The following is a 13,969-nucleotide window of genomic DNA, read 5'->3' as shown; positions in this document are numbered from 1 at the left end:
GTGGAATTTTTATCATCTATATGAATAAAAATAATATCCATGTCAAGGATTATTGTAAAGGTCTTTTCAACAGTCTATTGTGAATATTTGATGAGCTATATTTGGAAAGTACTATGAGATATATTAAGCACTTACTAAATGATAACTACTTTTCTCAAGACACATTTTAATTCTTCCATAGACAGAGTGAGAGTACAATTTTGGCTACTTAATACATTTCCCTGGTCTTCCACAGAGAAGAACATATTGGAGGGAAAATCTGATCAGACGTCATTCAGCCTACGGTGGTGCTTCTCAAACCTCAGTCAGCCCTGTGGTTTTTATTCAGGCACTAGGTATGGAATACGGTGCCACAGATGCCTCCTTCCTCTTACAATCACACCAGTACCCAGGATGTGTGGTATGTCCTGACTGCAATCCCAGGGCTGGAAGATTCTCACACCTGGATCTCCATCCCTATCTGTTGGATGTATGTGTTGGCTGTCGTAGGCAATGTGTTCTTGATCTTCATGATTGTGACTGAGCGCAGCCTCCATGAGCCCATGTGTATCTTCCTTTCCATGCTGGCCTCGACAGATGTGCCGAGATGTGCTGCTCTCCATGGCCACAGCACCCAAGATGCTGGCCATCCTCTGGTTCCAGTCCATGGATATATCCTTTGGTTGCTGCATGTCCCAGATGTTCTTCCTACATTTCATCTTTGTGGCAGAATCTGCTATTCTCCTGGCCATGGCATTTGACCGCTATGTGGCCAATTGTCACCCTCTGAGATACACCACAAACTTAACCTTGTCAGTCACCAGGAAGATGGGCCTAGCAGCTGTGGTCAGGTGTTTTATCATCCGCCTCCCATTCGTCTTCCTGGTATACCTCCTTAGGTACTGTGGGAGAAACATCATTCCCCATTCCTACTGTGAGCACATGGGCATTGCCAGATTGGCATGTGACAATATCAGGGGGAACATCATCTATGGTCTGACTGTGGCCCTGCTGTCTACAGGACTGGATGTTGTGTTCATCATCATGCCGTACAGCATGATCCTTTGCACGGTGTTTCTGATGCCTTCCTGGGCTGCCCGACTCAAGGCCCTCAACACATGTGCTTCGCACATCTGTGTCAACCTTATATTCTATGCCCCAGCATTCTTTTCATTTTTCACCCATCGTTTTGGGCAGAAAACCATCCCTCACTATGTGCACATCCTCGTAACCAACCTCTATGTGGTGGTGCCCCCTATGCTAACCCCCATCATTTATGGGGTTAAGACCAAACAGATCCAAGACCGAGCAATTTGGCTTTTCTCCTGCATCAGCACATGCTGTTAAAATGAAGATTAATGCCTGCCTAATGCTGGATATTTCTGAAGAAAACACACAGACTCATACACACACACACACACACATACACACACACACACTATCTGAATGGGTAATGGGGATAAATGAAATCCATAAAAAAATCCTCAATACACTTAAAAGGACGGTAAATGCCAAAGTACCAATGCATTTTTCCTAAAGCAATAAGACTCTGAAAAATATAATGATATTCTCAATTCTCCTAGACCAGCTGTAATCTTGCACTTTAACTTATTCTAAAACAAAGATGATTGAACTGTGAGTAAAGTGGAATATATATTAGGGTTCAACCCAAATGGAACTTTTGGGTGGAGCTGGGAAGTGAGACTGGTGAGTTGTTGAGCTTTTACACTGAGAANTTTTGAGCTTTTATACAGACATTTAAAATTTTGCTGAAATATGAAACACTCCCACTGCAATCAGGGAACACTTGGGCCAGTAGCATGAAGCCACTAAACTATAATTATCTTCACCTTTTTTGTAAATTAAAATGTGAGTTCTAAAGTGAGATATTTTCTGATTCACTGATATAAAGTCTACTGTATGGAATAGGCACAGAGCATAGGTTTATTGTATGAGCAGATAATTCTGAATTAAAGCAAATAATAAATTATATTAACCCATTTGACACCACGTAGACACCTTAACAGTCACTACCTTTTTCCCCATAAATTGGGGACTTCAGGCCCAAATATAAATGAAGCATCCTGTTAGCAGAGACTTCACTGAGGGAGGGAGTAAAAGATGAAAAGTGTCATACCCAGGCCGAAATTAAAAGGCAGTAAAAGATTACATGGGATGCTTACACAGAATCTTACATTAAAATGTCTCTAATCACACCAAATGTAATTTTTTATAAGCTTGTCTCCAGATTGTACCTTAATTGTTTCATTCAAGAAAATACTTTGACAATCTTTTCTTCCTCAAGGCCTAGCACATGCTATGAGAATGTGAAATCTGACCTTATTGACACTTGAAGAAAGCAAAAAATGAACCTGGAGGCAATATTTTGAACTTCTGCAAATTTATCTTTGTTTTTATTATGTATATGTCATGCATGTGTATATATACAGATTAATGTATATATAATGTAACATATTTACATGACATATATTCAATTTTATATATATATATGAAATTGAGTTGAACGGCTGTTTCCTTGATCCTCGGAATCTTGAATAATTACTTTGTCTTGAAATATATGATATATTCACTTGAATTTCAGCAAGTTAATCTATTTGAGAAGTTAAAAAAAATTACCAAAACCTGTGTTATTAGAAATCCTTGTTTGCTTGTCCAACACTAACTGTATTAAATTATCTTTTGTGTAACTACTGGTTTTCGACTGGTAAAATGGAATCATTTTATTACCTTCTTTATTGGCTTGATAATTATATGAAATATGCTTAGGATGTATTTGGCATTTAATAAAAATAAATTTTATTTTGCTGATGGTAATTTTTATGAACAGAGTCACTAAAGAACCCAACTCACCAAATGAACCTAGCCAGGAATCCAGTTGTTTCAGCACTATTTGTAGACTATTCTTTCTCTATTGAACAACCTTGATATGGTTTTTACCAATCAATTGACCTCATAGGTAGACATTAATTTCTTCATTCTGTATTCCATATGATTTATCAGTGATTTGGCAATATGAGTCTCTTAATGACTGTCACCTTCTTAAAATAAAAGACGGGCAGGAAACTGGTGCAATTGATTTTACGCTACTAAAAACGTGGGTTGCCAGATTGGTGCATGCTACATAATGAACACCTGTCAATTTTTTGAGAAAAAATTTTAATGATTAATCTTAAAAGATGATTCATTACCTATCCCCCACAAAACCCCACAAAATTCATTTAAAAAAAGGAAGACATATAGGTATTGATCTGTTTGTGAAGGTATTTCCTGGTATTACAATAAAGGGAGAAAAAGTTGTTTATCCATTCTACAGGCAAAAAAAAATGGTCAGGACCATCTTTCAAAGCTCTGTTTTTTTATATTCCACATATGAGTGAACCATATGATCCTTGGCTTTCTCTGATTGACTTATTTTGCTTGTCACAATACATTCCAGTTCCGTCCACATCGATAGAGGGAACATACCTCAATATCACAAAAGCCTTCTATGGAAATCCCACAGCAAACATCATTCTCAATGGGGAAAAACTGAGAACTTTTCCCCTAAAGTCAGGAAGAAGACAGGGGCGCCCACTCTCACCACTGATGTTCAACACAGTACTAGAAGTCCTAGCGTCAGCAATCAGACAACAAAAAGAAGTAAAAGGCATTTAAATTGGCAAAGAAGTCAAACTCTCACTCTTCTTAGATGACAAGATGCTTCATGTGTGAAACCCAAAAGATTCCAACCCAAAATTGCTAGAACTCATAAAGGAATTCAGCGACATGGCAGGATATAAAATCTATGCACAGAACTCAGTTGCGTATAATGCACTAACAATGAGACAGAAGAAAGAGAAATGAAGGAGTCAACCCCATTTCCAATTGCGCCAAAAACCATGATATCTAGGAATAAACATAACCAAAGTGTTAAAGGATCTGTACTCTAAAAACTACAGAACACATATGAAAGAAATTGAGAAGACAGAAATAAATGGAAAGCTATTCCCTGCTCATGGATTGGAAGAATAAAACTGGCAAAATGTCTATGCTACCCAGAGCAATCTACACATTGAATGTAATCCCTATCAAAATAGCGACAACATTTTTCGCAGAGTTGGAACAAATCATCCTAAAATTTGTGTGGTAGGATTTAGAAACATACATCTGAACTGGTCGTTGTAAGAATATTACTAAATTTACAAAAATAGCTACAATAAAATAAAAATCTGAGAACTGAGACTGCAGGAGAATGAGAGTAAATGTGTGATAAACAGCTATTGTGGATACAGACTGTTCTTTCCAGAAGTGCCTCAGGGAATGAAGGGTCATAAGGATATTTCCAGAGTTCATGGCAAAGGAACATGCCCACGTCTCTGTGATATTTTGAAGTTTTTCCAAATGAGGACAGCAGAAAAGGGACTGAACTCACAAAAATACAACTGGTGTATATTCATTGCTCTACATTTACCCTGTGGGGAAAGAGAAAAGAGAAGAGCAATGAGATTCTGCAAGTTACAGGAATGATTTCAGAGACATGAGCTGTGGGTGGACCCAAAAAGGTATCATTCTGAGCAGCTGGGCCCCTCCGGGACCGGGCTAGTGGTGAGGAAATCCCTCAGTTCATATTCAGAACTCTTCCTTCTCCACATTCACTGGGGGACATTTTAATTGGCAGACAGCTGCTTTCCTCTACAATTCAAGTTCAATAAATTTGTGCTGCTGCCCCAGCATGACACAGACCTTGCTGTGAGTTTTGTGGGAGGATGAACCCACCAACATGATCTCAGACAGACGTTTACAGAATAGAGTCAAATTTGTTTTGCAGGAACAGAAGAAAAGCAGGAAAGGCTATCCCAGAGATGCCCACATATTGGAAATGGCCCCAGCAGCAAATGGATCAGAGTTCGTGCCATTGAGGAGGGCTATTAGTGAGAGTGCAGACAGAAAGAAGAGGCACTGCCCAGCACATGATACCAGGGAATGAGACCAGAATCTCAGGAGGAAGAAAGATGGATGAGAGGTAAGCAATGAGGGCTAGTGCTATGAAGACTGAGGATATCTCTCTACTCCCTTTTCCAATGATAAGCATTCCTTCCCACCTGCCCTGTACTCACTTATGTTCTCTCCCACCTGCCTTCCCACCATGTGTACCTGTCAGGTAATGCTCCCATGGCAGCTGCTTTCTCTTGAGTAAGTCAGACAATGGGATAGTTACTGAAGGATTCCTATTCTAATTCTTTTTTTTTTTTAAAGATTTTATTTATTTATTTGACAGAGATAGAGACAGCCAGCGAGAGAGGGAACACAAGCAGGGGGAGTGGGAGAGGAAGAAGCAGGCTCATAGCAGAGGAGCCTGATGTGGGGCTCGATCCCATAACGCCGGGATCACGCCCTGAGCCGAAGGCAGAGGCTTAACCGCTGTGCCACCCAGGTGCCCCATCCTATTCTAATTCTGATTAACTATGAGGAAGGGAAAAGTCAAGCCTCTGAGAAACAATCTGTGACCTATGGATTTGTAGAATGAAGCACCGGAGAGCAAAGCTGTGGAAACCCAGGCCTTAGCTGACTGACTGACTAGTCTATCCTAAATGCATGTTGGCGGAATACAGCCTTTTTTCATAAATGATCCCTCAGACTATGATCCTTCCCTAGAGTTTTAGCTGCATAAACCACAGCTGTTCTTGACTTACTGGCATATTTGGTGACATTCAGTACATGGTTACGTGATCATGAGCTTGCTGACGTAAAGCAATAGTGTTGGAGAGCCTAGGAAAGAATGACATAAGTGAACCTTCTTTACTAAGGATAGCAACTAATTTTCTATTGTATAACTTGAGAATTTCATGATTCTAGATATGCAATTTTTCAAAGCAATGAACTTTATCAGAGAAGAACTCTAATATGGGGACTAAGAGCCCAAGACTTTACGAAATTCACTCATCAGTGAATTGTGGTGGTCAAATGATCATTACTTGCTCTACAGCCCTCTCCTGAATCATTTCTAGTGTCCTAAGTTCTGCCCTCTGTCTTCCATTTCTACTTCTAGATTGGATTCCAATTAAAGAAACTATGTTTTCACCCCTTTATTTTCTATTCATTTTTAATGCTTGACTCCAAAATGACCAGACCATTTAAATGATGTGTATATTCTTAAACATCAGCAAACCTAAATTTACCAATCTTTTGCTAATGGTAAATATCAACACTTTAAACCTTAGAAACTAACCTCTATTTTGGCTACGTTACTACTCACCTATGTCCTGTAATCAGCAAGAATCGCTCCTCTTGTCTCTATATTTTTGCTCTGGATTTCCTTGCCTCCTAGATATTTCTTGCCTCTGGTTATTCTGCAACGTGTTTTACAGAATTTCTGCTATTTTAAGTATACAACTCATTTTAAGGCATTCCATGTTAGTAATAGAGACAAAATAAAATACAGTTTTACTAATAATATAAAAGACAACATGCAACTTCGATCCAGATTGTAAAAATTACATGGATTTGAGTCATCTTTTCTCAAGCTCTATCTCAATTTCTTTTGAAAGAACATCCATTCATATATAGATATGTAATGTAATATACAGACAGATTTAGATATGTAAGTGTATTATGCTCTTGGGTGGAGTTGTTTGATCTCTCTTCTCTTTCATAGGAGCCATTAATAGCAATACTCTGGATAGAGTTTGACTATTTGCTGGTCCAGGCTAACAGTTCCTGATTCAGAGACAATGGGGAACAACATAGAGCACTAGGAATTAGCTGCAATTTGGGATAGGGAGTCATTTTTGAAAATCCGTTTAATGTACAATTTCCACGCAAAATAAAGAAGTATAATTATGTTTTCCGTGGGACCAGAAGGACATAACAGACAGATCACCAGTTGATTCCCTTACTCAGATGATCTGGTGGTTCTAATGCATTTGGCCTGCCAGGCACATAACCTCTTATTATGGACCAGTGCTTGGGGATGTCCTCCCTCAATACAGTGATGTGCGACAATGGGTCCGTATTTTTCCATCAGTAATATACATGAGATAGTTCATATGATCCTAGACTTCGGTCAGAAGCAGAGAGACTCACTATGACGACTTTGGATAAAAAAGGGAGTAGAGAAGAAGAGTACCACTGACTGAATACGTCTTTCATTTGCTTCTGGAGACCCAAAGATAATATGTCCATCTCCAACATGACAGTCTTCATGCCTTCTGTGTTGACACTAATAGGGATCCCAGGCCTAGAGTCTGTGCAGTGCTGCTGGCTACAAGTACCAGAGATTTATTTTGATTCCTGCTTGCTTCAAATGGGGTTCATCCATACTTTTCAGTGCACAGAGTCTGGCCTCCATGAGCCCATGTACATTTTCCTAGGCATGCTTGGAGTCACAGATATTGTACTTGGCACAAGCATTGTGCCCAAGATGCTTGGTGTATTCTGGCTACAAGTACCAGAGATTTATTTTGATTCCTGCTTGCTTCAAATGGGGTTCATCCATACTTTTCAGTGCACAGAGTCTGGTATCCTCCTGGCCATGGCTCTGGACCGTTATGTGGCCATCTGTTATCCCCTAAGATATACTGCCATCTTCACCTACCCGCTGGTCACTCAAATAGGGGCTGTGGTAACACTCAGGGCTGCCATTCTGGTAGCCCCATCTTTAGCACTAATAAAGTGCCGGTTGCAATTTTACCGTACAACCATCATCTCCCACTGCTACTGTGAGCATATGGCCATCGTGAAGCTGGCTGCAGAAAATGTGCGGGTCAATAAAATCTATGGCTTGTTTGTGGCATTTGCTGTTGCAGGGTTTGATCTGATATTCATCACATTGTCCTACATACAGATATTTATCACAGTTTTTCGTTTGCCCCAGAAGGAGGCTCGGTGGAAAGCATTCAACACCTGCATCGCCCACATCTGTGTCTTCCTCCAGCTCTACCTCCTCGCCTTCTTCTCCTTCTTCACACATAGGTTTGGTGCTCATGTTCCCCCTTATATCCATATCCTCTTTTCTAGCCTCTACTTGCTGGTCCCCCCATTTCTCAATCCACTTGTGTATGGTGCCAAGACCAAGCAGATCCGCATTCACGTGATAAAGATGCTGTGTTCCTAAAATCCACTGTGATTAGCACCTGCAGCCTTCCCCTCTATGCAAAGTAACAATCGCTCAAAACTAAATAAAACAGTTTTCTGAGTTTTCTATTTAATTCTTTCGTGAAATTTGCCTGCCTGTTAGATGGTTGTCACATCCTAGCCCAAGACACCTACTGGGTAATGAGAATGAGAAATGTAGATAGAGCAAAATGTAAACATATATCATTTCCTTTTGTCTTCTTTTTTATTTCCCGATTGAACCTTCTCTTTTAAGTGTCCGTCTCCAGTAGCATTCACAAATATGTATCTCTCAACAAATGTAATTGCACCCAAGACTCATTGGTTTGATTGTCCAGGTACTCACTGGTAACACGTTGTTGATTCTGTTGTTTCTGTACTATCCTAATCATCTTTAACAAATGAGAGGATCCTTTTTTTTTATTTTTACGTGAACAACACCACCAACAACAAAAAACTCAAACAGAAAAACAAAATACTGTATGTACCTGATGAGACATAGTCTTCAATTTTCAACATTTCCAGTGTCATTTAGGCCACTAAGACATAAACATCATCAGAAATCCAGTATTCCTCGTTACACATCACTACTTTTTCTGCTTCATCACCATTTACTACTTTATTCATTCATCAAGTGTTATTAAAAAAAACCCTACAGTATTATAAATGCTATAACAAAGAACAGGTACCTACTGAGAAATTTGATACAGTGTTTAACTTTTTTGAATTTATAGGCAGTGTGGCTTTATGTTTCTTGGGTGGGGGGGAGAGAAGTACTAGCTGTAGCATGGAATGTGGGTTAGCAAATAGAGTGAAACACTGAAATTCAACTGAAAGCAGCAGTCTGTAGAGTTATTTTTCTTTTCTTTTTTTTTTAATTAGGGAGTCTGATTTTTTCCAGATTTTTTATTTTAATTTCAGTTCTATATATGCTAGTTTCCGGTGTGCAATGTAGTGATTTCAACACTTCCATGCATCACCCTGTTCTCCTCAGGACAAATGCCTTCCTTAACCCCCATCACCAGTTTCACCCATCCCCCACCCACCTCCTCTCTGGTAACCATCAGTTTGCTCTCTACAGTTAAGAGTCTGTTTCTTAGTTTGTCTCTCTCTCTCTCATTTTTCCCCTTTGCTCTTTTTTTTTGAAGATTTTATTTGTTTATTATTTATTTATTTATGCATTAGAAAGAGGGCAAGAGAGCACAGGAGCTGGGTGAGGTGCAGAAGGGCAGGGGAGGGACAGGAAGACAATCTCAAGCCAACTGAATACTGAGGACAGAGCCTAGTGTGTGGCTCGGTCCCACAACCCTGACATCATCGCGACCTTAGCCAAAACCAAGAGTCCAAGGCTTAACCAGCTGAGCCACCCAGGTGCCCCTCCCCTTTCTTTTTTTTGTTTTGTTTCTTAAGTTCCACATGTTTTGTGAAATCATATGGTGTTTGTCTTTCTGTGTTGGGAGTCTGACTCTTAAGGAAGGACAAAGGAATGGCTAGGAAGTAAGGACATACCATCCCAGGTAGATGATATTGGAGATTACACAGAGAATCAAAGAACTGTGCAGTGGTGCTTTCTCTGTTGGGGATGAAGCAGGAACTATTAGAGGAAATAATTTACTTCTCCTTATAGCCTCTTCCTGTAGAGGAAGGTGGAACTGGAAATCAACACTAGTATATGAATTCAAAATTTCATTAGTAATAACATTTCTGTCAAACACATAAATATGATCATGGACATAAACTTCCATGAATGAATCTTAATTTTAGGTGTAACTGTTAAGTTTATGTCATATCCAGCGGTTTTCTAGGTCTCTTTCTGAAGGCCTTACTGATTTAATATGTCAGTACACTTTTTATTGCTGAATAAGCTGTTCTTCTCAAGTGAGGACGAGAGAACAGAGCACTAATGAAGAGGGTGATTCTAGGGGCCATGCTGAAGCCATCCAAGTGCCTTGGAGAACAGCAGGAGCCTAGCGGTACGTATCCCAGTCCTGCATCTCCTAGAAAGACCCTGCAAGTTTCTCTATCTTGAAAAGGAGGGGACTGAAAGAGATTGTCTTGGCCTAGCCTGCAATTTTCAGGGGACAGTTGAAAATCTGTGTAACACTTTAAGTATTTATCCTCAAAGCTTTAGCTCCTTATTTTAGTATCATTAAAGGGGGATTTACTTCCCATCTATACTTTTCTGCTTGCGTTTCATCTTTCATTCAGTGTTTGACACCTTATTATGTTTGGTTTTTTATATTAATTGTCTGACTTTGTTTGAAATGTAGAAAAGGTAAGAAAACATACATTTCCTTGATGGAGATCATTTAGGCCATAGTGCAGTCAAACAATACAAATCCTGATGGAGACTTCTAGATACAAATGACTACAGTTACACAGATGTACCATGTAATAGAACTTTTTATCATGGTTCTAAATTATGAATAATAATTTCTCAATATTTTAGTCATGATAGGAGTGTTTACAGACATCTTGTGTAATGTAATAAAGAAAATACATACCAAGACTAGATGCACCGGTAATACTTAATAAAGAGAACACTTAAAAATTATTAATAGTAACCCTTCCTGTAACCTGGGATTTTAAGCCTATACTGGGTTTGTGGTGAAAAAGACACCACCAATGCTAACATCCTGAAAACCCCTGAACACCATTTTTTAACTAGTGTTATAGAAGGTTCTTATCTCTTCAGCCATGCCAGGACTCCTAAGGGCTTGGCCTCACTTGCACTTACCCAATTGTAAAGTGAACCTGAGTATTCATCCTGAAGAGGGGAAAATTCAATGGGCTGCTTCTGCCCCCTGGTGGTGTCCAGATGGGACCATTAGAAGAGCTACCTGGGATAGAGTGAGATGTTCAATTTCTTGTCCAAAGCAGGTTGTGTGTGGGTGTCATTAAGTAATGATACCCATAAACTAGCAAAAACCTGGCCCTTCTAGCAAACAGAGATATTTTTTGTTCAATATAATGATAAAGACTCTGACTTTTAGAGCCAACACTCCTCCTCTCTTTCTTTAAGGTCAATAAGGACTGTTGGTCAATACCCTATGTATTCTGCAAAAGGCAACAAGTAGTCACATAGAGGATTGTTTCTGAAGAATAGAAGAAAAGACAGAGATGCCAGAACATGCAGGTCAGTTAGAATTGGAGGATGTAAGGCAGACTCCTCTGCGAGAATGATCTGTTTAATTTGATCACACATATGCTTTCCAAATCCACATTGCAGACGAAGTACACAGAGTGAATGCCGGACTCCCATCACTGCCCTGGACTCCAAATGACTGCTGCGTGTCCTCACTACTGATATATTTCATGCGGGCATGATTCTGGTTGCTAGAAATTCATTAAGAAATACTATGCATACTGACTGGGAGGGGGCATCAACAGCATGATTTTTGGGAAATGATGTCCTATGTTTTTTTTCCTTGTGATACAAATGGACCATATTGTGCATCCGACATATGTGACTGCGTTCCTCTTGAAATGTTCATTTACTCACCTCATCAACACTGTCCTCTCCTGATTCTATACCTACCTCAAAATCAAATTTAGAAACAGTCTCCAATATTTATTGACTTTTATTTTTAAAAGGCTGTTATTCTATCAGGCAGCACTGTTAGTTAACCTTTGTGGCGAGTCTGAAGAATCCTGAATAAGAATGTGGTTTTTAGTGTGTGGCTATATTCCCCAAATGCTTAAATCTTTTGTCATCAGTGCAGGGCCAAACCTCCATGTGTGAGAGGCTGTGATGATGGGATTCATATCTGGATTCCGAGTGTTGCGTCCAGGGTCAGCAGAAATGCCTAAGGCAGCATCGGTTTTATGTAACATATAAACGTTCCATAGGAGGACAATGTTAGGTAGCACGTGGCCAACTAGGATCAGATATGTTACTTTAAGATTTGAGTGTTTCGATTTCATAGTATATTTTCAATGCATTTACTTTAACGTTTTTATACCTTTGTAATTGTACAGCTCAAATTCTTGGATTATCCCAATGATTCAGTAATTATTTGATAAACGCCCACTCCATACTAAACCTCCCTTTGCATTTCAGTGAGCAAAAACCAGACAAGGCACTTGGTTTTCTTGAATTTCCAATAGATCTCATGGGAAACCAGCATACAATCAGTGGCATAAACAAAAAGCAGGGTATTTTGATGAGAGTAATTTATTGGAGAGGTTGTTTGGCACTCATAGGGTTACAAAAATTCCTCTGAGGATGCTACACGGAACTTCTTCACCAAAGAAAAAAAGGTAAGTGCTTTCACATAGAGTGGTAGAATCCTGAGTGATGAAAGGAGGTTTTGTGCAAGTAGCTGGAGTAGATAATTCTACGCCTACAGAAGATCAAGAACAAAGACTCTGAGACAGGAAGTCTCTTAATTCGTTTTGAGGAAGGAAGGAGTCCCAGAGAGCAGAGAAAGATAGCAACCGTGCCCTTGATGTAGCTAGACAGGTGGGTGGGCCAGATCATTTAAAGTTTTCCAGCCGTGATTAATAAATTATTTTTTATTTTAAGAGCAGTGTAAATCCATTAGTGATTTTTGTTTTTTCTTTTCTTTTTGTTTTTGGGTTTGTTTTTTGTTTTGTTCTGTTTTAACATGGATTTATGTGGTGTATTAGATATTATTAAAAAAGCAGTCTGGGGGCCCATGGGTGGCTCAGTTGGTTAAGCATCCAACTTGATTTCAGCTCAGGTCATGATCACAGGATCCTGGGATCAAACCCCTCTTTGGGCTCTGGGCTCAGCTTGGAGTCTGCTTGTCCCTCTGCCCTTTGCTCCTCCCACTCTCTCTTTCTCTCTCTCTCTGTCTTTCAAATAAATAAAGAAGGAAAATTTTAAAAAAAGAAAAGAAAAGCAGTGTGGTTTCTCTAGGGAGAGAGTACATCTTTAGGGGGCAAGTGCAAAATATCAAAACCAGCTGTAAATTGTTATAATAGGCAAGGAAGAGATAACGATATTATGGACCGAGACAGTGGTAGCGTATAGTGTATACGTGAGAATTGGACAGGTTGTAGATATGTTTGAGACTGGAAATGATAGAAAGAGAGAAAGGATTTGATAACCAGGAGACGGAAGGAAAAAGAAGAATCAAGAAAGCCTTTTGAGACTTTTCTTAAGCAATCCTGTGATTGGTAGAGTCATTTTATGATATCAGGAGGAAATTTGGAAAGGATCGATTTCCGAGGGAAATCAAACTTTTTTATCTTTTACTCTGAATTTTTGTATTAAACACGCAGCTATATGAATCTGAGCACAAGAGAGGTGAGGACTTTGAGGTGCGAATTTCAGCCTACCATACAGAATAAAAATTAACACTATCCCCCCTGTCAGGGAGCTTACAACAGCATATAATAGAGAACTTAGTCAATTACGTAGGGTCACGAATGTCAAATTATAAATTGAATAAGTTTTATAAAGATAAATATATGTTACCAAAATAATTGCTATGTGGAGAAAATCTGTCTCAGGTAAGGGGCTTCCTGAAAAGTGATGGCTGAGTTACAGTGGAAAACTATAGGATTATTTTACAAAGAGGAGGAAGAGGTTAGGGAGAAGATGGGAAAGGCCATCCCTGTGAAAAGAGCACTTTAGGCAGAAACAACATCTGGAAAAACATCTCATGAAAGAGAAATGGTGCTTTTGAGGAAGAAAAGAAGTGCTCAAGGTGGACACATTTTTCTTCCAAAGGTAAAGACCTCAATCATTCAAGGAAGGAGACAAATAAAAATAGTGCGCTGAATTATTTCACATGGAGAGGGGCCCAGGGCAAGAAATAACAGAGGTTATTCCAGGAGGGGTCTACAGGGATAGAGGATGCATTCAGAAGAGGGGTAGCCTGAGGAACTGCCTGGTGGGCTAGTAGACAAA

The 13,969-nt window shown here is 39.4% G+C and overlaps 2 protein-coding genes across 2 annotated transcripts; both read left to right on the top strand.

The window, feature by feature from the left end:
• Positions 1–413: 413 nt before the first annotated feature.
• On the top strand, positions 414–1,326 carry LOC117803291 (olfactory receptor 52Z1-like). The gene is given in 2 exon segments (XM_034665612.1): positions 414–584; positions 586–1,326. Coding segments are annotated over 2 exon segments (858 nt in total). The 5' UTR covers positions 414–467.
• Positions 1,327–7,153: 5,827 nt separating this feature from the next.
• LOC100474256 (olfactory receptor 52A1) lies at positions 7,154–8,092 on the top strand. The gene has a single exon (XM_002931045.2). The coding sequence runs from the start codon at positions 7,154–7,156 to the stop codon at positions 8,090–8,092; it is 939 nt and encodes a 312-aa protein (XP_002931091.2).
• Positions 8,093–13,969: the final 5,877 nt, after the last annotated feature.

Source organism: Ailuropoda melanoleuca, chromosome 8 (genome assembly GCF_002007445.2).
Source record: "Ailuropoda melanoleuca isolate Jingjing chromosome 8, ASM200744v2, whole genome shotgun sequence".
Taxonomy (NCBI): domain Eukaryota; kingdom Metazoa; phylum Chordata; class Mammalia; order Carnivora; family Ursidae; genus Ailuropoda; species Ailuropoda melanoleuca.
Note: the sequence above shows the minus strand (reverse complement) of the source record. Positions and strands in the feature narration are given on the sequence as shown.

Coding starts and splice junctions, on each gene's coding strand:
- LOC100474256 (XM_002931045.2), top strand. CDS start 7,154: ATGTCCATCTCCAACATGACAGTCTTCATGCCTTCTGTGTTGACACTA.